Genomic DNA, 27,532 nt, shown 5'->3' on the forward strand with positions numbered 1-27,532 from the left:
GATCATAATTATGTTATACCTCTCCTAATATTTCTAAAAAAAATGCCTTTAAGAAAAACTTGCAAGAAAAAAAGCATTAGTTAGTGCGTCTTTTCAAATCCCGTGCATAGGCGACAATGATAAGCTTCTAACCATGTCAGAATGACAAAAGAAGAGAAGTGGAGCGCCTGGTAAAAAAAAAGGGGCTGCAAACAGGCCAAAGGTTTCATTAATTTCAGCTGGCTGAAAACCAAAGAACTTTTTTTTATGAAATACACTTTTTTTTTTTTTTTTTTAGGAAGGGAATAAATAAGTAGGGGTCAAACAAAATGAAATTTTTTAATGTTCTATAATTGTTACATTTAGAGCATTAAAAAACATTAAACACCTTAAACACATTAAATAGCAGGGTTGGGGCCTGAAGGGCATGTGATGCAGACATGTTGTGTAAGAGCTCCCGCTACAAATACTCAAACATCCCTAACTGTTGGCAGTTCTCTGTCTTCTCAGGCTACCTACTGCATCACCAAACCCTTGAGGATACTCAAGCTTCGTCTGAGGAGCCATCTGCTGACATGACCCGCTGCAAAAGAGGGGATAGAGACTTGCAGGACCGTAAGGTGACCTTGTTCAATATGCCGCTGAGACTCCCGCAAGCAGCAGAGCAATTGAAGCCGCATACACCTGGAGAGGTTTGCCCACACAATAGGACATCAATCTTCCTCCCTAACAGATGGCAGTGGGCAACGCTCTGGCCCGGAACCCAAAGATAGAGAATATGACTAGGGCGACCATGAAAAAGATAGCAGTCGCTCAGCTGGCACTGGCCTGATTTCCCTCAGCTCTCCTGTATCAAAGAGGTAACAGCGGGCTCTGATGATGAGGGACAGCCACTGCCTGAACCCACTCTTAGGGAAGTGCTGACTGCAGTAAATGCCTGTAACATCACCACATTTAGTGAGCAGATGGGAGGCCCAAAGAGAGAAATAGCCCTTAGTAAGCAGGACTTGCATGGAGTTAATGAAAGAGTGGGGTAGTCGGAGGGGAGAGTGAGCTCTACAGCAAATAGGATTCTCCCGATGGCCCGAAATACACAACATCTCATTGCTGATCAGTAAAGTTGGTGACCTAGAAAATAGGTCTCGAAGAAATAACCTGCGCTTGGTGGGAGTCCCTGAGAAGGTGGAAGGTCGAAACCCTTCATATTACTTTGAAAGGTGGCTCTCTAAGGTCCTGGGAAAAAGACCACTCTGTCTACATTCTTCACAACTGAAATGATACATAGAGTCCGCTCTCGTCCACCTCCACCTGGGGTGGTCCCCCCATACCCTATCTTTGAACAGTTTCTGCATTTTAAAAATAGAGACTTCATTCTTAGTATGGCCAGAGAAGATAAAGAACTCTACATAAATGGAAGAAAGGTCTTCATTTTCTCAAATTTCTCAGCTGAAGTACAGTAGAGGAGAGTACAATAACTAGACATCAATAAGTGGCTGAGAAAATTGAAGATTCAGTACTCATGTGATATTGATATTTCCAAAGAACGCTTTATGCTGCCTGACAAACTCTTATCTGAGTCTACTGTATAACAGTATGCACTAAGCTCCTATGCTGATGGCTACAGACAACCAGGACTTTGGATAAGAATTGGCTGGCAGTATGAGATTATAGATCAGGAGGGATACCAGGTCTTGAGACTAGGATAGTAAAGGTTACATTGATTATATTAATGCTGTTGTAATTAATGCAATCAAAATATAATTTACCTTCAAGGACCTCATCTAACATGTGCGTAACCTTCTGTTCTTTCAGAATGTGCTTCTTCAAATATGTCATAAAGATTCCAGAGCTGAATGCCTCATCCTGAACTTCATATGCCTCAGCATTCTCACTTCTATAGGAGAATAAAGGAGACGGTTACTTTCTTGAATTGACAACAAAGTGACTGTGAAGGAGAGAATAGCTAATTAAATCAATTATTACCTTACATAATCTAGTAATATATGTGGTGTGGCAAGATGGCGTCTACATCCTGGAACTACGCCCTGGAATCCTTGGAATGTGAGGTGGATACACTGAAGACCATACATGGAACAGACCTAACATGGACCTATCACTGACTGACACAATGGCCGCTGAGAAGCTGTGCAACGCCCTCTTCCTGCCTTCTACATGATCTTTTATTTGTACTAATAAAGTTCAGTTTTGTGCCAGCTCTTGCCAAGAGAGGAGCATACATCTGACCTTGCATCCGATGTCTTTCTTCTACGCATGCACTTGGCTCGTATTTATTAGGTCAGGGACAGGCAATCACTAAGATCTCACATTAAGAGATCACCCCAACAGCGACTGTCATCAGATTCTTTTTAAACGCTATACCCTTTTCAAATACCGTAGCTGAAACAAAGGGCAATGAATGGAGATGCATTGCAGGAGCTTGCACACATTTTCCTGCTTAATCACTGGCCAACTTAAGCATGCTGCCATTCAGCCGATTAATGTGCAAAAAGCTAGTCCATTGGATGATTCAGTCGTTTTTACGGGCTTGTAAATAATCATTGAGGTTAGGACATTTCCCCTTATTGATTATGCTTACTTTAATAGCGCCATAAATTCCTCAGCATTTTACAGACATTATCATCACTGTAAACAAGGGATGTGCTGCCATCAAGACGCATGCGGTATGTGGACAGAATAATCATATTATTCTTCTGACCTCATACAGTTTGTGTCGGCTTATGTGAAGCCCTCAGCTTATGTCTGAGCACGCACGAGGTGGTGATGGGCTCAATACCAAGTTTATGAGCCCTTACACACGGCTCTATGCGGGTTTAGACAGAAGCTCATCGCTTCTTCCTGAAAAGCTATATGTTTCTAAGCAATTTTTTGAGCAATCGGTAGGGGTCTCAGGACCAGGACCCCCAGAGATCTGCAGGAAATATCATACAGTATCTATCATCTAAAAAAATAAAATTATGATATATATTCTTTAACTACATTCAATGAGTATTAATCATTTTGGAAAAATGAACTGTTAAACTTTGGTCCTGAAGAAAACAAGTTACCATAGATTGTTCTCAGAGGAGGAATTTAATGGGTTATGATTCATGCTTTTATGACGACTCTTGGCTGACACAGTAAAATTGACAGAAGTGAATAAATATTATTAGTTGGCATTTAACACACTGAACACTATTGTGATCTGTTTCTGCTTGAGCGACAAACAGGAAATAAGTTTATCCTAAAGGTAACAGACGCATTCGTCACAAGTGCCCAGGGGGCAAAGCAGAAAAAAAACATGTACTGACCTGACACACTACTTCACCTGTTAATTGCAATCACAGTAGAGAGTAACGGGAACCTGACAGGTGATACATGGGCCCCTGTAGTAGCTGCACAGTTTGCACCAATGATATGTCCACCCTTGACGCTACATTTTCTATATTATTCCTAATTGTAAATAGCTGCAGTATGTAATTTAAGGTTTTGTGTTTTATCATGTTTCTTCTAGTACTCCTCAACTGGTAAATGCCAAAGCTCTGGGACTGAAATGACAACACTGTAATGGTGCTCTATGTGATGTTTAGAATAGTGCCATTTTATGTATAGCAATGGGGACCTCATGCAGTTTTATACCTGTGCCAAGGAACACATAGGAGCCTTATCATTGTAGTAAAATTCTGAAATTCTCCTACTTTCCTTAGCCCACTACCTATCCATTATCTGATAGTCTGGTTTTACTCACTGCTAATCTAATCACTAGTTTACAATCAGTGTAGGAACAAAAAGGAAGCAATTATCATGTGCCTTCAAATTATTTTACTGCTGATGGAAAGAAACATTAAAGGGAACCTGTCACCTGAATTTGGCAGGACCGGTTTTCGGTCATATGGGCGGGGTTTTTGGGTGTTTGATTCACCCTTTCGTTACCCGCTGGCTGCATGCTGGCCGCAATATTGGATTGAAGTTCATTCTCTGTCCTCCATAGTACATGCCTGTGCAAGGCAATCTTGCCTTGCGCACGCGCAGTATGCTTTGCCCAACTGCGGGCAAAGCTGAAAAGCATTAGTGCGCATGCGCCAGCCCACTGTGTCCCGGAACACAGCAAAATACTTCCGGGACATAGTGCGCCGGCGCATGCGCACTAATGCTTTTCGGCTTTGCCCGCAGTTGGGCAAAGCATACTGCGTATGCGCAAGGCAAGATTGCCTTGTGCAGGCGTGTACTACGGAGGACAAAGAATGAACTTCAATCCAATATTGCGGCCAGCATGCAGCCAGTGGGTAACGAAAGGGTGAATCAAACACCCGTAAACCCCCCCCCCCCATATGACCGAAAACCGGTCCCGCCAAATTCAGGTGACAGGTTCCCTTTAAAAGAATAAAAAAAAGAGGTGAACAACATAAAAAAAAGGGGTGGGGGTTAGGGTTAAAGAAAGGCAGAGCAAAGAGCAGTAATCAAAAAGGAGGAAGATAAAATAAAAGAAAAGAAAATTAAAAAAGAGGAGAGAAAAAGGGTATGATTATTTGTATTCTGGGATTAGGATTCAATGGGCCGGTCCTAATCAGTGATTGACAGACTTCCCTGTATAGGAGCACATACAAAGAGCGGTCAACCACTGACTCGGACCGATCACCTGACGGCTTTGTCAGGATTGGAATATTCAGCGATTTCAATCAATAAATTACAAGTTATACTTGATCGCTCCACAAACCTGTATATCAATCTAATCACCATCTCCTCCTCTATATCACACTATGGACAGGTCAGAATTCTTGAAACTCACCTTTGTCATTTTTATGTCATACAATAACTGGTATATGGAGGATATTTTATAATAAAACCTCAGCATAACTTGTACAAAATAGCTTAACTAAGCATTATCCAAGTCACAAAGGCAAGTAGAACAATCTGAACTCTGATCTCATCACATGACTTACGTGGCGTATCCATAGACTGTGTTGCCCAATGGCTTGAGAGGACTCACTTTGGATAAAGCACAATCTGAGTTGTACCTAAACAAGAATTGAAAAATATGAAGCAACTCTACAATAAAATCTAAAATGATAGAATCCACACTATGAGAATTTATCTACTACTCTAACTACAAAGAAGGAAACGTCATGGAATTATGGCATTCACAGGATCCATAGACATGTAAAAATATGCAAATGATGAAAAGATGGAGACAACATTTCCAACACATCATTCATCATGAGCGCCATGTGCAGAAATGCACGAACTTATACCTGTTCCTCCGACAGCCATTAATAACCTTATTGATAGTGGAGAATGTGGGGATTTCAGCTCCTGGCGTTCATAGTCGATACTGAATAAATCAAGATGTTGTGAAAATGTAGTTTCTTTTTTTTTATCATTTGCAGATCATTAATATGACTATCGATCCTGTGATTTCCATAATCCACGACTTCCTTCTCGGTGTTGCAATTTCAATATTGAAGGGGGTATAAACACGGAAACCATAATGGCATATGGATGACAATATAGATAAAAAATGTATTTTTCTGCATAAAAAATATGGATCAGTTGCCTGAACCCGGCCTAACCAGTACGGAGAGTTGTACATGAGAAGCTCTGGCTGGAGCACTAATGTGACCTATGTCACAGACTCATTATAAAGATTTCAGTGACTAGCTTTAGTCTTTATTAGTGATGAGTGAATGTGCTCGGATAAGGTGTTATAGTATAAGGTGTTATCTGAGCACGCTCTGGTGCTGGGAGTCTTCGGTGTGCTTGAAAAATATGTTTGAGTCCCTGCCGGCTGCATGTCTTCTGGCTGTTCGATAGCCACAACACGTGCATGGATTGTCTGTTTATTAGGTAATCCCTGTATGTATTGCGGCTGACGAAAACTGCCACGAGAGATGCAGCCGCGGGGAATATTTTTCGAGCATGCTCGGATAACACCTTATCTGAGGATTTTCACTCATCACTATTTTTTATATACAGTTTATCTCAGATTATCAGATTATATTAAGCACCATACCACTTTCGGCAGGTGTCCAGTAAAATCACATTCAGGGCTGTCTTTCGGTCTTGCATCTGCTGTAAGATTCTTTGCACACTGATGCAGTTTTCAGGTCTGTATGGTTGTGGTGCATCAATTGGTACCATATAGTTTCTCCCTGAGCGTTCATATCCATGACCAGCGTAATAGAACAAAGCTAAATGTAGAAAGGAGCAGAGGCGGATTACAGCTGTCATTCTAACTTACAATACTATAAATGTACACATACAAGAAGAAATTGTGTCATTCAGAATATTTTGCAAATACAGGAATACAATCAACACAGTTCTGTTACTCACGTATTCATATAGTTACAGCTATGCAAATACAAAGCCTGTCTGTGTTTCTCATTTAGGCTGGAGTCACACTTACTCTTGAGCATGGGAAAATCAGCTGGCATTTTTCCCATGCTCAAGAGTTCAACTGAGTTCAGGCTGTGAGGGAGCGCAGCTTCAGTGACGTCACCGCTAGTCACTGAATCTCCGCTCCCAGCATTTAATTCATTCCCCAGTAGTTTACAGCCAGGCTGATAGCATTAGCACCACTCCCAGTTGTAAACTATATATCCCCCAGATATGGATTATGCCGTGGGACTGACTGTACGCCGGACTGGTATGGGTATATTGTTTTTTTTTTAATTTTTTATGTATTACAGGAGATCGAGGGCATCGTTTGGATTGGCAGAAGAATGAAGATGGCAAAACTGTCTATTCTTTCATTTCATTAAAATACTTTATTCTGCATGTGTGTGTATTTAACCCTTTACAAACTTTAGGATTAGTAATGAATAGGTGACACATTATTGACACCTCTCCATTACTAAGCTGGCATAATGTCACCTTACAATACATAGGTGACATTAACCCCTTATTACCCCATATGCCACCCCTACAGGGCAGTGGGAAGATAGAGGCTAAGTGCCAGAATTGGCACATCTTACAGATGCGCCTTTTGTGGGGTGGTTGGGGGCAGATGTTTTTAGCCAGGGTCGGGCAATAACCATGGTCCCTCTCTAGGCTATTAATATCTGTCCTCAGTCACTGGCTTTCCCTCTCTGGCACAGAAAATTGTGTGGGAGCTCATGCCAGTTTTTTCCATGAAAACATTCTTTTATTAAATACATACAGGTGCCTAGTTTTACACACACATACTACTAACAGTATTAGTCACTGTCATATATAAATCCAACTGTTCTGCAATGGTTTACTGTATCTAAACTATGTCTCCTAGCCTGTTGGCTTCTGCAATGATTTTACAGAAGCCGACAAATGAATTATCGGTTATTCTGCTATCTGTCTATGAAATATAAAGATATATATATATATATATATATATATATATATATATATATATATGTCACTGACATTATATATATATATATATATATATACTAGCTATTGAACCCGTTCTACGCCCGGGTGGCGAGCATTTATATTGGTATATGGTCTCCATCCTGGTATGTGCTGTCCATCCTGCGCCCCCATCCTGTCATGTGCTGCTCCATCCTGCGTCCCCATCCTGTCATGTGCTGCTCCCATCCTGCGTCCCCATCCTGTCATGTGCTGCTCCCATCCTGCGTCCCCATCCGGTCATGCGCTGCACCCATCCTGCGTCCCCATCCTGTCATGCGCTGCTCCCATCCTGCGTCCCCATCCTGTCATGCGCTGCTCCCATCCTGCGTCCCCATCCTGTCATGCGCTGCTCCCATCCTGCGTCCCCATCCTGTCATGCGCTGCTCCCATCCTGCGTCCCCATCCTGTCATGCGCTGCTCCCATCCTGCGTCCCCATCCTGTCATGTGCTGCTCCATCCTGCGCCCCCATCCTGTCATGCGCTGCTCCCATCCTGCGTCCCCATCCTGTCATGTGCTGCTCCATCCTGCGTCCCCATCCTGTCATGCGCTGCTCCATCCTGCGCCCCCATTCTGACATGGGCTGCTCCCATCCTGCCACACTCAGCTCTGCTACATCTGCCACACTCTGCTCTACTACTTCTGCCACACTCTGCTCTGCTACACCTGCCACACTCAGCTCTGCTACATCTGCCACATTCTGCTCTGCTACGCTTGCCACACTCTGCTCTGCTACATCTGCCACACCCTGCCTGCTACATCTGCCACACTCTGCTCTGACCCGCTCGGCCCTACTGCCTCTGACCCGCTCGGCCCCGCTGCCTCTGCCCCGCTCGGCCCCGCTGCCTCTGACCCGCTCAGCCCCGCTGCCTCTGACCCGCTCGGCGCCGAGTGCTCAGGTCCCCCAGCACTTACTATATTCACCTGTCCTCCGTTCCACCGCTGCGCGCCGCCATCTTCCCGGTCCTCTGGCTGTGACTGTTCAGTCAGAGGGCGGCGCCGGCACGCATTAAGCGTGTCATCGCGCCCTCTGAACTGAAGTTCACAGGCCGAGGACCGGGAAGATGGCGGCGCGCAGCGGTGGAACGGGACAGGTGAATATAGCCGATACTCACCCTCCTGGCGGTCCCTGACTCTCCGGTGGAGATCGCGGTGTGCGTTCAGTGTTAACGCATACCGCAATCTCCCGGGAGCGTCACTCTGTGAGGCCCAGACTGCGCCGGCGCTTGCGCAGTCTATAAAGGCTTCGGACAGAGTGACGCTCCCAGCGTTATATTATAGATATGAGTTTATGGCAAAGCCAGGTCACCGCTTTGAAGAAACAGGAATATATCCAACCTGTGGTTACAATTCGCACGGAAAACGGATCGGGATAAATCCACACATGTAAAGAAAAAACTTTTTGTTTCTCCAGCGATCAGTCCAATGGTAGAGTAAAATATACCTTTTATTTATCCATTAAAAAGTTCCAGATTTCTACAAATAACAGTATTGCATACATTCAATCCCTTATGGATGACATGTTTCGACACCACATGTGTCTTCCTCCAGGTCGCCATGAGTATTCATTTTTGTTTTTGATTTAAATCCGCCATGTTTCCTGAGATATGGACCTTTATATTTGAGGTCAATTTGTATGGTCATTAACAAGGGGGCGTGGCTCACTGGCTATTAATGCGGAGCAATTTAAAGACACACACCCAGAACACCCAGTGAGCCATGCCCCCTTTGTAAAGACAATAAAAATGACCACTAAATAAAAAGGCCCATAGCTCTGAAACCGTATTGTGATTTTTGAAAAAAACAAAAAAACAAACAAAAACAGAATAATCAGAGTAGCAACAGGAATAAAATAAGAGCAAAAACTGGAAAATGTTGTCCTGGTGACAATTTCTCCTTAAATACCTATTGCACTATCACACTGCCATAGCGCTCTTTACATCCTTTGCCGGTGAAAGGTGTTATGATTCTCTGCTGATTCCCCTATACTGTTTTTTTTTTTTACAGTGCTGTTTCATACAGCTCAAAGGAAAGATGTAAGGTAAGGCTCTGCTCACATGTCTGTTAGTGATCAGTTAGAACAAATCCAGCAGCAATCTTCTGGCCAAAAAATTGTGCAGGCGCAACTATTTTGTCCGTTTTTAAATAACTAATCTCTGCTGGATCCATTTTTTTAATATTAAGGTTTTTGAAACAGATCCGTTAATCAGTCATCCATTTTTCTTTCATTTGTAATGGATCCGTTTGTTGCTTACTGGATCCAGCAGAGATCAGTTATTTAAAAACAGACTAAACTTGTGTCTGCACAACTATTTTTGCCACCAGATTGTTGCTGGATCCGTTCTGACTGATCACTACTGCACATGTGAACAGAGCCTTAGCTTAGACTGTTCATAGGACAAATATTTTTATGTCTGTTTAAAGCAAACAAGAATAAGAAAGGAACACAGATCATATTGGTAGTTCTATACAGAGCACCCTTCCTTGACCTTCAGACAAGGTCACTGAGGACTGGCAGTAGCTAATTCTGTGTATTATTAGCCAATGATGCAAACGTTCCTGGAAGGGAGATATATATCAACACCAGGAGAGGCTATGAAAAGTCAGGACAGAGTTAGAGTGGTTCTCTATTTGTAACTAGCATCATGTTAGAGAAAAACTTTATTTCTTCCTAATAAATAATTTTTTCTTAGTAACAATCTTTCTTTATGACTAACTAGCTGAAGAGCCCGGCGTTGCCTGGGCATAGTAAATATCTGTGGTTAGTTATAGCACGTCACTTCTCTTATTTTCCCATCACGCCTCTCATTTTCCCAATCACATCTTTAATTTTCCCCCTCACATCTCTCATTTTCTCCCTCACACCTCTCATTTTCTCCCTCACTCCTCTCATTCCCGCCTAACACTTGTCATTTCGACCTCACATCTGTCATTTTCCGATCACTACACTATTTTCCCTCACTCCTCTCATTTTGCACTCACACCTTTTCATTTTCACCTCACACCTCTCATTTTCACCTCAGTATATACATGTTTGTCATCTCCCTTATGTATAGTATACACCTGTATGTCATCTCCTGTATATAGTATATACCTGTATGTCATCTCCCCTGTATATAGTATATACCTGCTGTGTGTCATCTCCCCTGTATATAGTATATACCTGTATGTCATCTCCTCCTATATATAGTATATACCTGTATGTCATCTCCTCCTATATATAGTATATACCTGTATGTCATCTCCTCCTATATATAGTATATACCTGTATGTCATCTCCTTCTATATATAGTATATACCTGTATGTCATCTCCTCCTGTATATAGTATATACCTGTGAGTCATCTCCCCTGTATATATCTGTGTGTCATCTCCTCCTGTATATAGTATATACCTGTATGTCATCTTCTATATATAGCTTATACCTATATGTCATCTCCTCCTGTATATAGTATATACCTGTAGGTAATCTGCTCCTGTATATAGTATATACCTGTGTGTCATCTCCTCCTGTATATAGTATATATACCTGTATGTCATCTCCTCCTGTATATAGTATGTACCTGTATGTCATCTCCTCCTTTATATAGTATATACCTGTGTGTCATCTCTCCTGTATATAGTATATACCTGTGTGTCATCTCTCCTGTATATAGTATATACCTGTGTGATCTCCTGTATTAGACCTCGTTAACACGTTATTTGCTCAGTATTTTTATCTCAGTATTTGTAAGATAAATTGGCAGCCTGATAAATCCCCAGCCAACAGGAAGCCCTCCCCCTGGCAGTATATATTAGCTCACACATACACATAATAGACAGGTTATGAGACTGACAGCTGCCGTATTTCCTATATGGTACATTTGTTGCTCTTGTAGTTTGTCTGCTTATTAATCAGAATTTTATTTTTGAAGGCTAATACCAGACTTGTCTGTGTTTTAGGGCGAGTTTCGTTTGTCAAGTTGTGTGTGTTGAGATGTGTGTGGCGACATGCATGTAGCGACTTTTGTGAGATGAGTTTTGTGTGGCAACATGCGTGTAGCAACTTTTTGTGTGTCGAGTTGCATGTGACAGGTTAGTGTAGCAAGTTGTGTGCAGCAAGTTTTGCGCATGGCGAGTTTTGCGCGTGGTGAGTTTTATGTCTGGTGCCTTTTGAGTATGTGCAAGTTTTGAGTGAGGCAACTTTTGCATGTGTTGCAAATTTTGTGCATGTGGCAATTTTTCCGCATTTGCAAGTTTTGCATGTGGCGAGTTTTCCATGAGGTGAGTTTTGCACTTGTGGCGAGTTTTGCGTGAGCCTATTTTTTGCATGTGGTGAGTTTTGCGCGTGGTGAGTTTTGAGCGGCGACTTTTGTGTTTCGACTTTTATGTGGCGATGTTGGTGTATGTGTGGTGAAATGTGTGCTGAGGGTGGTATATGTGTTCAAGCACGTGGTAGTGTGTGGTGCATTTTGTGTGTATGTTCATATCCCCGTGTGTGGTGAGTATCCCATGTCGGGGTCCCACCTTAGCAACTGTACGGTATATACTCTTTGGCGCCATCGCTCTCACTCTTTAAGTCCCCCTTGTTCACATCTGGCAGCTGTCAATTTGCCTCCAACACTTTTCCTTTCACTTTTCCCCATTATGTAGATAGGGGAAAAATAGTTTGGTGAATTGGAAAGCGCGGAGTTAAAATTTCACCTCACAACATAGCCTATGACGCTCTCAGGGTCCAGACGTGTGACTGTGCAAAATTTTGTTTCTGTAGCTGCGACGCCTCCAACACTTTTCCTTTCACTTTTTCCCCATTATGTAGATAGGGGCAAAATTGTTTGGTGAATTGGAAAGCACGGGGTTAAAATTTCACCTCACAACATAGCCTATGACGCTCTCAGGGTCCAGACGTGTGACTGTGCAAAATTTTGTTTCTGTAGCTGCGACGCCTCCAACACTTTTCCTTTCACTTTTTTCCCCATTATGTAGATAGGGGCAAAATTGTTTGGTGAATTGGAACGCGCGGGGTTAAAATTTCGCCTCACAATATAGCCTATGACGCTCTCGGGGTCCAGACGTGTGAGTGTGCAAAATTTTGTGGCTGTAGCTGCGACGGTGCAGATGCCAATCCCGGACATACACACACACACACACATACACACACACACACATACACACATTCAGCTTTATATAGTAGATGACTGTTAATGAAAGTGACAGGCTCTCTCCGGGCTGTGGAGTCGGTAAGCCAAACCTCTGACTCCTCAATTTCCCTGACTCCGACCCCACAGCCCTGGTCACTACTGAGCATGTACATAAAGTGCAGCACAGATTCACCTCAACTAGAAGCCGACATCCTGAGATCAGGAACAGACTTTATAGGACATTTCCCTGACTCCGACCCCTCAGCACTGGTCACTACTGAGCATGTATATAAAGTGCAGCACAGATTCATCTCAACTAGAAGCCGAGATCCTGAGATCAGGATCAAAACAGACATTTATAGAACATTTCATAACTTTCCTAAATTCTTATGAAAACATTTACAGCACATCCTGCATTGTACTACTGTACCCAGTTTATTATATATTTTAGGAGTTGGAGTTGGTCCATGTTATACCAAAATGTACACCGACTCCGACTCCACAGCCCTGATCTCTATTGCAATTCATAATCTACAAACTCACCATATACACCTTTATCCAGAAGCTGTAGAAACTGTCTAATAGATACCAACATTTCTTCACGGGTCACGTCTACAAGTGAAATCACACAGAAGCCCAGTCTTCTGAGAAGGACGGACAGCTCAAACACATCCACCATAGGGGCGAGCAGATTGGGGTGATTTAAGTAACCATTGTTGCCGATCAATAACGCTACTTTTCCAGTCGCTGTAAAGTCACAAAGAATCCAGATGAGCTTTAATAATATTGACTAAAAATGGCAGATAGTTGTATTGCTATAATATAGATTATTTAGGGAATTATAGTGTACTATGGGTTGGTCCCTTAAAGTGAACGTTTCTGCAGTATATATAAGATACCACCTTTCAGGTCTTATATACAGCATTCTATAATGCTTTATATCTGTCCCCAACCTGACCTGGAAGAACTGAAAAAGAAGTTTTATTATACTCTCCTGCGAGGCGGTCCGGTCCGAGGGGTGTCGCTTTTCTTGGTCCGGCGCCTCCCATCTTATTGCGATGCCGTCCTCTTTCTTGCTGATGATGCGACCCTGCATCATTCACACAGTCTCCTCAGCATCGCGCTCCTGCGCAGGCGTACATATCTGCCATGTTGAGAGCAAAGCAAAGTACTGGAGTGCGCAGGTGCCGGAAACGGTCAAAGATCCCCGCACCTGCTCACTGCAGTATTTTGCTCAGCCCTCAACAGGGCAGATAAGTACGCCTGCACAGGAGCACGATGCTGAGGAGACTGTATGGATGACAAAGGGATTCATCATCCACAAGAAGCAAGCAGGAGGGCGGCGATCATAAGAAGATGGGAGGCGCCGGACCAAGACCAACGACACCCCTCGGACCAGTCCGCCCTGTAGGTGAGTATAATAAAACTTATTTTTCAGTTCTTCCAGGTCGAGTTGGGGACTTATCTACAGCATTATAGAATACTTTATACAGTGTCAGACTGGAGTGCCAAGGGCCCACCAGTAACATTGACTTTGGGGGGGGGGGGGAACTTTTCACCTGCATACAAATATTATGCTACCCTCGTTCACAAACTTTCCTATATCTCTATATAATAATAAACTGGGTAGTTTGGTTAATGAATGAGATGCTGTTTTTTCTGTACAGAATGAATCAAGGGCAGCACTGTGGCTCAGTGGTTAGCACAGCAGCCTTGCAGCACTGGAGTCCTGGGTTCAAATCCCACCTTGGACAGCATCTGCAAGGAATTTGTATGTTCTCCCCGTGTTTGCGTGGGTTTCCTCCGGGTTCTCCAGTTTCCCCCCACATTCCAAAGACATACTGATAGGGAATTTAGATTGTGAGCCCCAATGGGGACAGTGATGATAATGTGTGCAACCTGTAAAGCACTGCGGAATATGTTAGCGCTATATAAAGATTATTATTAAGTGAATTATGCCCAAGTTCTGCACATAGAGTGGGGTTGGGGGCCAAGATCTGCACAGGGGCCCATTGGGGGATTCCCTTGTTACTCTGTGTGCCAGTCCGAGGCTGGCTGTATATAAGTTCTGAAAGGTGATGGCCGTATCTTATATTAGCTAAAACTGATGACAGGCTGACTCAGACCCTACTTAGTTATATGGAAATTGTAAAGAGCATGCCCTGCTCTGGACAAAGGTCATTGTGAAGGAAGGGGTAGAAGGCGAGCTGTGACATCACAGATTGTAATTGTAGGATCCAGTGTTAGCCACTGTATATAGAGGTGTTATTTTTATTGTATCCCTGTCTTTGATGATAATACGATCGCTGAAAAGTCTTCTGTGAAGAACAGGAAATGTGAAGCTAAAATCAAGCAGCGATATGAAAAATAAAATATATATACTGTACATTTAACAAAAAAAAAAAAATTCTGATTTAAGCAAGAGATAATTTTTTGATGACACATTCACTTTATACCTCAGCAACTTTATTCTTTTTCAGTTGCTTCACTGATGATTCAGTAGGTTTATATGCAAATAAGAAATTAGTCATTTGCATAATTATCAAAGAATAAGTGCATATGTCAAAGCTGTGGAGAATAGTACTCACCATAGTACCTATGTCTAGGAGTTGGTCCTGTAAAGAGAGAACAACATTATTTATCTGCATGAGAATCCACTTATCCACATTAATGGCTATCACGTACGTTAGATGTTAAAGAGGACCTGTCACAATGTTAAAAGTGACCCGTTTTTGCACTTTTTTTTCTCCTGCTGCTCCCCCTAGTATTACATTTTTCTTTTAAGAAAAATCCATCATACAGTTCCAGAGATATTGGCTTTTTTATGTAGCGTACTCAGTATACTAATTGCTATGGTCTTTACAAGAGGGCACAGCTCACATTGTAATTGTGCAGGGCAAACTAAAGACACATTTGACACAATCATTGTTTTCTCTGCCTTTTTGGTGCCAGACATTTTCAAGTTACAGTGTTTAATCATATCTAGTTCTGTTCTCAGTGTTGATGTTACTGTAAAAGTCAGAAGGACGGTAAAACCTAGGATTTACCGGTCAATCTGGACATTCACCGAGGCCAACGGTAAAACCTTCTCAGTCAATATTAGCAATATATCTGCATAAAATCCAACATATGCAACCCCCGGACGAAGCTAACGCGAAACGCGCGTTGGGGATCTTCACAGCACGCACAGGTCACGTATCACCCTCATTATTACCTATGTATAACATGGAGCTATCCTTAGATATGTAATGTGTATATGGCAGCACTTTATTATGATCAGCATGTGGCTATTACTTGTTGGATGGGTTGATAGGGCTCTATGAGAACTTTTCTTAAATGCACTGGCATTTGTTACGGAGTGTACAGCATTACTTTGGCTACACTGGTAATTGCTAAATGCAGCCCATATACGTCATTTGGTTCAGCTGTCCTTAATTATACAACCTATATGGTGTGTGCTATAACTTTGTATATATTCTCCGTGTTTGTAAGGTCAGAGATTTATTTGTAGATGTGATATTGTACCTGCACCTACTGTGGTTTTGCATGTGCATCTCCATTTTTTATACTGTTTTAAACATTTTTTGTGGTTATAATTATTATCTTCAATAAATAATTTTTTGGATTATATTCATGACCTGTGCTTCCGTATTTGCATATGTTGGATTTTTTTGGTCTGTTTTGGAAGCGTCATGCAGATAGGCCGTTGTTCTATTTTTTTGGGTATCTGCATAAAATGTTGAGGTAATTGAAACACAAATTGAAAAAATATACATGATGATTCTCTCGCTCGCTACTTTTCCCCCCAAAAAATTGCTGTAACTTCATTTTCAAAGAATTTTATTAACATTTTAATATAACAAACTAGGGAAATAGGAAAGAATTGGTTGGGAGGGGTAAGACCAAAGCGGAGGGGGGAAAAGGGGAAAAAAGATAGAGGATACTTTTATTAAATTAAATCTGTTAAGATTTCCAACCTTAATGGAACATCTCAGAGAATTACAATTACAAATAAATGTATAAACATTTAAGGAAACGATTCTGACCATCTATTCCATTTTCTTAAGAATTTATCTGAGCAGGTATTAACTTGTGCTAATTTATATTCGAATGACTTATGCAAATTCATTCTGTCAATTACATCCTTCATAGAAGGGATATCAGGGTCTTTCCATTTAAATGTAATAAAACATGTTGTGACCAATAGTAAGTGGATTATGATTTGACTCTGTGAAGAATCAATCTGTTCTGTATCTAGGGATAGGAGAGCCAATTGAGGACTAAGATTAAAGTGATTTGTTTTTAAAATTGTGTTAATAAGGAAAGAAATTCTTCTCCAGAGAGGTTTTATTTTGGGACAACCCCAGAAAATATGGATTAGGTTTCCATATTGACCACTTCTAAAACTTCTAAAAGAGATGATCTATCGTACTGAAATTTGGACTTGGTTCATGAGAGACTGATGTTTTTAAGCAGGTGTTGAAAATGTCTACCGTTCACATATAAGCACATCTGCACGTGCTGTTAAATGTGTTCTGCAGGATGTCTGGGGTCATAGCCTGAATTTATCACTGTACGTTCTCTCGGAATGCCTGTAATGTTCGTAGCGTGCTACTGTACTCCCGCCCCTTCAAATGGTCCCAATGAAAATGTCCTCCATTATGGCTAACCAATAATGTTCCTGTACGTTCCAGCTTGTTCGCCAAAAACTTCATTTTAGGAACTCTGTTTTATAATAAGTTTCCACAATGAAAACATGCTCCTCCAAATTGGATCTGTACATTTTTAACAAATGAAGTAGAAATTCGGCAGAAGTGAAATGCAAACACCACATATAAACTACCGACGCGCAGAAAGGATGGCAGCAAGTCTATGTCATAGTGAAGACGACAAGTCGGCGAGAGCACCACGTATAAACTACCGATGCGCAGAAAGGATTGCAGCAAGTCTATGTCATAGTGAAGACGACCGAGGGGGCGACAAGTCGGCGAGAGCACCACATATATACTACCGACGCGCAGAAAGGATTGCAGCAAGTCTATGTCATAGTGAAGACGACCGAGGGGGCGACAAGTCGGCGAGAGCACCACGTATAAACTACCGACGCGCAGAAAAGATTGCAGCAAGTCTATGTCATAGTGAAGACGACCGAGGGGGCGACAAGTCGGCGAGAGCACCACGTATAAACTACCGACGCGCAGAAAGGATTGCAGCAAGTCTATGTCATAGTGAAGACGACCGAGGGGGCGACAAGTCGGCGAGAGCACCACGTATAAACTACCGACGCGCAGAAAGGATTGCAGCAAGTCTATGTCATAGTGAAGACGACCGAGGGGGCGACAAGTCGGCGAGAGCACCACGTATAAACTACCGACGTGCAGAAAGGATTGCAGCAAGTCTATGTCATAGTGAAGACGACCGAGGGGCGACAAGTCAGCGAGAGCACCACGTATAAACTACCGATGCTCAGGAAGGCATGCGATGATGTTTCTCGCCGCTGTTGCTGAGGTTCATTGCACTCTCACTTCTCATGACCCCAAGTATGTACAGTCCAAATGTGAGTATGGTCAGTAAATTTTTCATGTAAAGTAGTGAATTAATCATTCCGCACTTCATGGGAATTACTGCTCTGCGCACATGATCACTGACAAATAAATACATTATAGAAACTTTAATAATACACATAGTTATACCAAAGCATCAAGGGCTTGAAACGCTATATAATATGCTTGAGAATAACTTAATCACGTCACATATACTGTATTTACTACCTGGACATATTGAAGGCTGTGGAGAAGCTTGCAGAATGATGGCATCTTCTGAAATACAGGAAATGGTACTGTGAAAAAATGACATAACCTTGCATCATACAACTCAAATTCAAGTAAAAGACGATTTACCTATTGTTAGTTCAGCTGGTTCACTCCAAATTTCTCCATGGGGATTTGACACATGGCATAGATAGTTTCCAGTATCCCTTTGCTTTAGTGATTTGATCTACAATGAAATATACACATCAACGTTATATTTTGCATATTAGCAGCTGTGAATATGCAGATACCATTTTTCATTTGGCTTCTTCAGGGACACTGGGAAAAAAGGCTTTGGTGCCGAAACGTGCTTAGGAGCACTTGGTCCTAAACTCCGTGTGGTCTTTACAGGCTGTAAGCTTCCTTGAAGAGGTGGGTTTTCAGGTTTCTTTTGAAGGATCCAAAAGTAGTTTATAACTGGATGTATTGGGGCACTGAATTCCAGAGGATGGGTGATATTCGGGAGAAGTCTTGGAGGCAATTGGGTGAGGAGCGAAAAAGCGTGGAGGAGAGGAGGAGGTCTTGGGAGGACCGGAGATTACATGAGGGAAGATATTGAGAGATTAGTGTGGAAATATACGGAGGAGAAAGGTTATGGATGGCTTTGTAGGTCAGTGTTAGTAATTTAAACTGGATACGCTGGGAAATTGGGAGCCAGTGAAGGGATTTGCAAAGAGGTGAAGCAGGAGTGTAGCGAGGAGAGAGATTAATTAGTCGGGCAGCAGAGTTAAGGATGGACTGGAGGGGTGCGAGAATGTTAGAAGGTATGCCACAGAGTATGTTGCAGTAGTCGAGGTGGGAGATGATTAGGGCATGCACAAGCATTTTGGTAGAGTGTGGGTTGAGGAAAGGAAGGATTCTGGAAATATTTTTGAGCTGGAGGCGACAGGAGGTGGCGAGAGCTTGGATGTGCGGTTTGAAGGACAGGGCAGAGTCAAGGGTTACTCCGAGGCAGCGGATTTTGGGGACAGGGGAAAGTGTGATTTCATTTATTTTGATAGATAGATCAGGTAGGGAAGATATGCGTGATGGAGGAAAGATAATGAGTTCAGATTTGTCCACATTGAGCTTGAGGAAGTGAGAGGAGAAGAAGGAGGATATGGCTGATAGACACTCTGGGATTCTGGAGAGCAGAGAGGTGACATCTGGGCTAGAGAGGTTGATCTGAGTGTCATCGGCACATAGATGGTACTGGAAGCCATAGGATCTTATGAGCTGTAACAGGCCAAGTGTATAGATTGAGAAGAGTAAGGGTCCTAGGACAGAGCCTTGGGGGACTCCAACAGAGAGGGGGCGAGATGAAGAGGTAGTATGGGAGTAGGAAACGCTAAATGTGCGGTTGGAAAGGTATGAGGAGATCCAAGATAGGGCAGGGTCTTTGACCCCAAAGGAAGAGAGGATCTGTAGTAGGAGGCAGTGGTCAACTGTGTCGAAGGCAGAGGACAGGTCTAGGAGGAGGAGTATAAAGAAGTGTCTGTTAGCTTTGGCTGTAAGTAAGTCGTTAGAAATGTTGGTCAGGGCAGTCTCAGTGGAATGGTGGGGATGGAAGCCAGATTGTAGGTTGTAGAAGAGAGCGTTAGATGCAAAGTGAGAGGAAAGTTCAACAAGGACATGCTGCTCAAGGAGTTTGGAAGCAAATGGGAGCAAAGATATGGGGCGATAGCTGGACATACCGCTTGGGTCAAGGGATGGTTTTTTGAGGATAGGTGTGATTGTAGGATGTTTGAAGGCAGAGGGGAAGGTACCAGAAGTTAGTGAAAGCTTGAAGAGATGGGTTTGGGATGGGATTAGTGTGGTGGTGAGGTTGGGGAGGAGGTGGGATGGGATGGGTCAAGTGCACAAGTGGTGAGGTGTGATTTGGAGAGAAGATGAGCAAGCTCCCCTTCAGAGATTTTGGAGAGTGAAGTTATAGGGTTTGGGCATTGGTCTCTCATACAAAGGGGTTGTGGTGGTTGGACAACAAAGACTTGCCTTGTTTGGTCTATCTTATTTTTGAAGTGCGTGTCAAAGTCTTCGGCAACGATTAGGGAACTCAGAGGGGGCAGTGGTGGGCGGAGGAGGGAGTTAAAAGTGTTGAACAACGGTTTGGGGTTGTGGGATAAGGAAGATACAAGGGTTGTGAAGTAGTTGTTTGAGTGTAGTGAAATCATCTTGTGAATGTGTTTTCTTCCAAAGCCGTTCTGCAATTCTGGATAGTTGCCGAAGCTTTTTAGTGATGTTATTGTGCCAGGGTTGTCTATTGGTTCGTCGCACTCTGCTATGCATGACAGGGGCGACCGTGTCAATAGCTGATGCAAGAGTGGCATTGTAGAGAGCAGTGGCAGTGTCTGTGTCATGGAGTGAGGATATAGAGGACAATGGTAGGATAGAGTCAGAGAGTGTGTTTGTGTCTAGGTGTGCGAGGTTCTTGCATGGGTGCGCGTGGTGCTGGACATGGGTGGCGGGTGAGGATGACAGGGATGAGAAAGTGAGTAGATGGTGGTCAGATAGAGGGAGAGGGGAGGTTGTGAAGTTAGATAAGGAGCATAAACGGGTGAAGACCAAGTCTAATGTGTGTCCGTCTGTGTGGGTGGCTGAGGAGGACCACTGAGTAAGTCCAAAGGATGAAGTAAGGGACAGGAGTTTGGAGGCTGCTGACTGGTGAGTTTCAATGGGGATGTTCAAGTCACCCATGATGATGGTGGGAATGTCAGCAGACAGAAAGTGAAGGAGCCAGGTGGAGAATTGGTCAATAAAGGCAGTGGTCGGGCCCGGAGGTCGGTATATGATGGCCATTTGGAGGTTGTAGGGGGAGTAGATGCGGACAGAGTGGACTTCAAAAGAGGGGAGGATAAGGGAGGGTAGAGGTGGGATTGGGTTAAAGGTACAGTTGGAAGAAAGGAGAAGGCCGACTCCTCCACCATGTTTATTGCCAGGGCGAGGAGTGTGGGTGAAGTGGAGGCCACCGTAACATAGTGCAGCAGGGGAGGCTGTGTCAGAGGGTGTCAGCCATGTTTCAGTGATGCCCAGAAAGAAAAGATTATGAGAGGTAAAGAGGTAAAGGTAATGTAATCATGTTATCTATCATTCTATACCTTTTGGTTCTGTTCATTATTAGTATGAACCCTTAAATGAGGATCCATATGAAATATAGACCATTGTGTTTATTGAATACTATTGCACTTTACTATTTAGCCTATATTGGTCCTATATAACTTCCCATATGATTATTTCAGTTTAGCTATTTCTTCAGACCAAATATGCTATACTTTGTAGTTACTGAACCTTTTCTGGTATGTGTGTACCAGTTTTTGGTTAGTTTTGTATGTACTTTTTAAGATTTAATCAATAAAGTTTATCTTTTACTCTAAAGATGATATGGTTATCTACACCTTCTTTTCTATATGATTTATGTTAATTATGTAACCAATTGTTATGGTTCTTGCTATTATGTATCATGTTACTACTATAACACATTGTACTGTAATTATTCTTTGATACTATATACAAGTTGCTGCCGGCTTTTTGCTGTACCTATAATTGTATATATTTTTTTACATATATGTGTAAGGGTACCGTCACACTATAACATTTCGATCGCTACGACGGTACGATTCGTGACGTTCCAGCGATATCGTTACGATATCGCTGTGTCTGACACGCAGCAGCGATCAGGGATCCTGCTGAGAATCGTACGTCGTAGCAGATCGTATGGAACTTTCTTTCATCGCTGGATCTCCCGCTGTCATCGCTAGATCGGTGTGTGTGACACCGATCTAGCGATCTAGCGATGCGATCCAGCGATGTGTTCGCTTGTAACCAGGGTAAACATCGGGTAACTAAGCGCAGGACCGCGCTTAGTTACCCGATGTTTACCCTGGTTACAAGCGTAAAACTAAAAAAAAAAAAACAGCACATACTTACATTCTGGTGTCCGTCAGGTCCCTTGCCGTCTGCTTCCAGCACTGTGACTGCCGGCCGTAAAGTGAAAGCAGAGCACAGCGGCTGTGCTTTCACTTTCACTTTACGGCCGGCAGTCACAGTGCGGGAAGCAGAGACTGCAAGGGACCTGACGGACACCAGAATGTAAGTATGTGCTGTTTGTTTTCTTTTAGTTTTACGCTTGTAACCAGGGTAAACATCGGGTTACTAAGCGCGGTCCTGCGCTTAGTTACCCGATGTTTACCCTGGTTACCCAGGGACCTCGGCATCGTTGGTCACTGGAGAGCTGTCTGTGTGACAGCTCCCCAGCGACCACACTACGATTTACCTACGATCACGGCCAGGTCATATCGCTGGTCGTGATCGTAGGTAAATCGTATAGTGTGACGGTACCCTAACATGATGCAAGGGTGACCTTGGCGAGGTACTTGTCTTCCGCGTCCCAGCATGCTACATGAAAGTGGGGATCCTGGATGGCTGTGTGAACTTTGGCAATGGGGGCGATACGCCCTTGCAGGCCCCATGATGCCGGTGACTTTGACTGGCAAGAACCAGTTTTTGACAAATTCAATAACGGAGAACAACAATTAAAAAATAAACTCTTTTACTGAATAACAATGTAGGGAGGAATACAGTCACTTTAGAATGTATTCACCCATTTTGGCTGTTTGCCTATTTTGTTACATTACAACCTATGAGTAAATGTTTTTGTAATCCGATTTGTGTGTGATGCATCAGCACTAAATAGCATACGTTGGTAAAGTGAAGTGAGAAAATATAGGCATCAATTAAATTTATGAAATCAAATAACTAAAAATTGGCATGTGTATATGTATTCACCCCTTTTGCCACCCCTAAAAAATTCTGGTGAAAGCAATTACTTTCATAAGTCACATACTTAGTGAACGGAAGCCCACCTGTGTGCAATCTAAGTGTCATATGGTCTGTCAGTGTATGCACATCTTTTCTGAAAGGCCACAGAGGCTGCAAAGCCATTAAGTAAGAGGCAGCACTAACCAAATACCATGAAGACCAAGGAGATCTCAAACAAGTCATGGACAAAGTTGTTTAAGTACAAGTCAGAATTGGGTTATAAAACAATATCCGAATCTCTGATGAACCACCAGAGCACCATAAAATCTGTTATCATGAAATGGAAAGAACATTGTACAACAACAAACCTGCCAAGAGAGGCCCGCCCACCAAAACTCTCAACCCGAGCAAGGAGGGCATTAATCAGAAAGGCAGCATAGAGACCAAAGGTAACCCTGAGGGAGCTGTATAGTTCTCAAGTAGAGACTGGAATATCTGTCCATATGACCACAATAAGCTGGACACTCCATAGAGGCAAGAGTAGGCAAAAAAAGCCTTTAATTGCACACAAGAATTGTAAGGCCCATTTTGAGTTTGTCAAAATATATGTGAGAGACTCCACAAATGTATGGAGAAAGATGCTGTGGTCAGATGAGACCAAAATTGAGCTTTTTGGCCACCAAGGGAAATGCTATGTCTGGTGCCAAACCAACAAAGCTCATCACCCCAAGAACACTATCCCCACAGTGAAACATGGTGGTGGCAGCATCATGCTGTGGGGATGTTTTCCAGCGGCAAGAGGAAGGATAATGGTCCAAGTTGAGAGGAAGATGGATAGTACAAAATACATGGATATTCTTGAGCCTGATATATAGTGTGTGTATATATATATATATATATATATATACAGTGGGGCAAAAAAGTATTTAGTCAGTCAGCAATAGTGCAAGTTCCACCACTTAAAAAGATGAGAGGCGTCTGTAATTTACATCATAGGTAGACCTCAACTATGGGAGACAAACTGAGAAAAAAAAATCCAGGAAATCACATTGTCTGTTTTTTTAACATTTTATTTGCATATTATGGTGGAAAATAAGTATTTGGTCAGAAACAAAATTTCATCTCAATACTTTGTAATATATCCTTTGTTGGCAATGACAGAGGTCAAACGTTTTCTGTAAGTCTTCACAAGGTTGCCACACACTGTTGTTGGTATGTTGGCCCATTCCTCCATGCAGATCTCCTCTAGAGCAGTGATATTTTTGGCATTTCGCTTGGCAACACGGACTTTCAACTCCCTCCAATGGTTTTCTATAGGGTTGAGATCTGGAGACTGGCTAGGCCACTCCAGGACCTTGAAATGCTTCTTACGAAGCCACTCCTTCGTTGCCCTGGCGGTGTGCTTTGGATCATTGTCATGTTGAAAGACCCAGCCACGTTTCATCTTCTATGCCCTTGCTGATGGAAGGAGGTTTGCACTCAAAATCTCACGATACATGGCCCCATTCATTCTTTCATGTACCCGGATCAGTCGTCCTGGCCCCTTTGCAGAGAAACAGCCCCAAAGCATGATGTTTCCACCACCATGCTTTACAGTAGGTATGGTGTTTGATGGATGCAACTCAGTATTCTTTTTCCTCCAAACACGACAAGTTGTGTTTCTACCAAACAGTTCCAGTTTGGTTTCATCAGACCATAGGACATTCTCCCAAAACTCCTCTGGATCATCCAAATGCTCTCTAGCAAACTTCAGACGGGCCCGGACATGTACTGGCTTAAGCAGTGGGACACGTCTGGCACTGCAGGATCTGAGTCCATGTTGGCGTAGTGTGTTACTTATGGTAGGCCTTGTTACATTGGTCCCAGCTCTCTGCAGTTCATTCACTAGGTCCCCCCGCGTGGTTCTGGGATTTTTACTCACCGTTCTTATGATCATTCTGACCCCACGGGGTGGGATTTTGCGTGGAGCCCCAGATCGAGGGAGATTATCAATGGTCTTGTATGTCTTCCATTTTCTAATTATTGCTCCCACTGTTGATTTCTTCACTCCAAGCTGGTTGGCTATTGCAGATTCAGTCTTCCCAGCCTGGTGCAGGGCTACAATTTTGTTTCTGGTGTCCTTTGACAGCTCTTTGGTCTTCACCATAGTGGAGTTTGGAGTCAGACTGTTTGAGGGTGTGCACAGGTGTCTTTTTATACTGATAACAAGTTTAAACAGGTGCCATTACTACAGGTAATGAGTGGAGGAAAGAGGAGACTCTTAAAGAAGAAGTTACAGGTCTGTGAGAGCCAGAAATCTTGATTGTTTGTTTCTGACCAAATACTTATTTTCCACCATAATATGCAAATAAAATGTTAAAAAAACAGACAATGTGATTTTCTGGATATTTTTTTCTCAGTTTGTCTCCCATAGTTGAGGTCTACCTATGATGTAAATTACAGACGCCTCTCATCTTTTTAAGTGGTGGAACTTGCACTATTGCTGACTGACTAAATACTTTTTTGCCCCACTGTATATATATATATATATATATATATATATATATATATATATATATATATATACATATACAAGGAAGGACTAATTATAGTCCCCTGGTTGACACTCAACATTTTGATTGCTATATCATTGCTCATTGGTTGACACTCAACATTTTGATTGCTATATCATTGCTTATATCATGATTGCTTAAATTCATAGCCATGAGTCTGACCAGACGTGTCTGACCATCTTAGAAATTGCATTTTTAAATTGCAGTTTTTTAATTGCTATGAATTAGACTAGAATTCCATGGGGCATTTGAGCATTCATCACTGCTGTACTTTCATCATCCTCATCACCACCTGTATCCTCTAATCAAGCTGTTTTGTCTACCCACAGGTATGCTGCTGTCCATCTACTCTGCCTTTCCTGCAATGTGTGTTTATGTGAACTGCATATAATTCCCACCTGGTATGCTGCTGTCCATCTACTCTGCCTTTCCTGCAATGTGTGTTTATGTGAACTGCATATAATTCCCACCTGGTATGCTGCTGTCCATCTACTCTGCCTTTCCTGCAATGTGTGTTTATGTGAACTGCATATAATTCCCACCTGGTATGCTGCTGTCCATCTACTCTGCCTTTCCTGCAATGTGTGTTTATGTGAACTGCATATAATTCCCACCTGGTATGCTGCTGTCCATCTACTCTGCCTTTCCTGCAATGTGTGTTTATGTGAACTGCATATAATTCCCACCTGGTATGCTGCTGTCCATCTACTCTGCCTTTCCTGCAATGTGTGTTTATGTGAACTGCATATAATTCCCACCTGGTATGCTGCTGTCCATCTACTCTGCCTTTCCTGCAATGTGTGTTTATGTGAACTGCATATAATTCCCACCTGGTATGCTGCTGTCCATCTACTCTGCCTTTCCTGCAATGTGTGTTTATGTGAACTGCATATAATTCCCACCTGGTATGCTTTGCTTACCCATTGTTTTCTATCCATTCGTATTTCACTTCCCTTGCTTCTTGCTTGCATACCTGAGTGGCCATCTACCCCACCCCCTCTTTATGACCTGGCTTAACTGTGAACATGTGCTCTGGACACACACGCCCACATCCTCCCTCTCAGCTGTGAGCCCTTAGGTGCCCATAAATTCATAGCCATGAGTCTGACCAGACGTGTCTGACCATCTTAGAAATTGCAGTTTTTTAATTGCTATGAATTAGACTAGAATTGGACTGGAATTGACTGGAAGGTAAAGGAATAGAAAACCACTATAATGTTTCGGTTTCTTTTCACATTCACCCCCATACTACTTTATTTCTTCCTAACTCCTGTAGTCCCTCCACCCAGTAAAGAACTAGTCATTTCTCCCTCCATCCTCCCCAGTCATCTCACCTCCTCCACAGAACTATTCCTCCACATACAATCCTTTCTCGCCAGGCACACACGGCCACATCATGACCTATCCAGCTCACACCTTCTAACGCTCTGTCTGCTGCTCCTCATTGCTGGCGACATATCCCCAAATCCTGGCCCTCCTCATCACATCCCCACACTCATTTCTAATCCCCTGCCACGATCCTCTACACGTCCTCGCAACCACAGTAACCTCATACCCATTCATCCAGCCCCCACTCCCCCAATTTCCCTATCTGGAGCACTATGGAACGCACGCTCTGTCTGCAATAAACTTCCATTTATCCATGACCTCTTTATCAATAACAAACTCTCCTTCCTCGGCATCACTGAAACCTGGCTCACCCCTTCTGACACAGCCTCCCCTGCGGCACTCTCTTACGGTGGCTTCCACCTTTCTCACACACCCCGCCCCAGCAGCAAGCATGGCGGAGGAGTTGGTTTTCTCCTGTCAGATAACTGCTCCTTCACCCCAATCCCACTGCCACCCTCTGTTATCCTCCCTTCCTTTGAGGTGCACTCTGTGCGCATCTACTCCCCCTCCAACCTCCAACTGGCTGTCATCTACCGTCCCCCAGGGCCAGCCACCACCTTCTTCGACCACT

General features: G+C 43.0%; 1 protein-coding gene and 1 long non-coding RNA gene across 6 annotated transcripts in view; one reads left to right on the forward strand and one right to left on the reverse strand.

Annotated features, from left to right (window-relative positions):
* The window catches only part of LOC138676351 (uncharacterized), an 80,308-nt gene extending 78,387 nt beyond the window's left edge, over positions 1–1,921 (forward strand). Inside the window, exons 5-6 of the long non-coding RNA XR_011320777.1 lie at positions 490–671; positions 1,792–1,921. This is a non-coding gene — a long non-coding RNA (uncharacterized lncRNA). The remainder of the gene's footprint in view (positions 1–489; positions 672–1,791) is intronic.
* The window catches only part of LOC138676350 (mucosa-associated lymphoid tissue lymphoma translocation protein 1-like), a 101,318-nt gene that overhangs the window by 12,820 nt on the left and 60,966 nt on the right, over positions 1–27,532 (reverse strand). For 4 of the 5 annotated variants that reach the window (XM_069765549.1, XM_069765550.1, XM_069765551.1 and 1 more), the window contains exons 6-12: positions 18,377–18,473; positions 18,248–18,295; positions 15,065–15,091; positions 13,020–13,223; positions 5,987–6,164; positions 4,920–4,994; positions 1,746–1,873 (exon numbers count right to left, since the gene is read on the reverse strand). In XM_069765549.1, the coding sequence (XP_069621650.1) occupies positions 1,746–1,873; positions 4,920–4,994; positions 5,987–6,164; positions 13,020–13,223; positions 15,065–15,091; positions 18,248–18,295; positions 18,377–18,473 (757 nt within the window). The remainder of the gene's footprint in view (positions 1–1,745; positions 1,874–4,919; positions 4,995–5,986; positions 6,165–13,019; positions 13,224–15,064; positions 15,092–18,247; positions 18,296–18,376; positions 18,474–27,532) is intronic. The other variant, XM_069765554.1, reaches the window with a different exon arrangement.

The sequence above is a fragment of the Ranitomeya imitator genome, chromosome 4 (assembly GCF_032444005.1).
Source record: "Ranitomeya imitator isolate aRanImi1 chromosome 4, aRanImi1.pri, whole genome shotgun sequence".
Classification (NCBI taxonomy): Eukaryota; Metazoa; Chordata; class Amphibia; order Anura; family Dendrobatidae; genus Ranitomeya; species Ranitomeya imitator.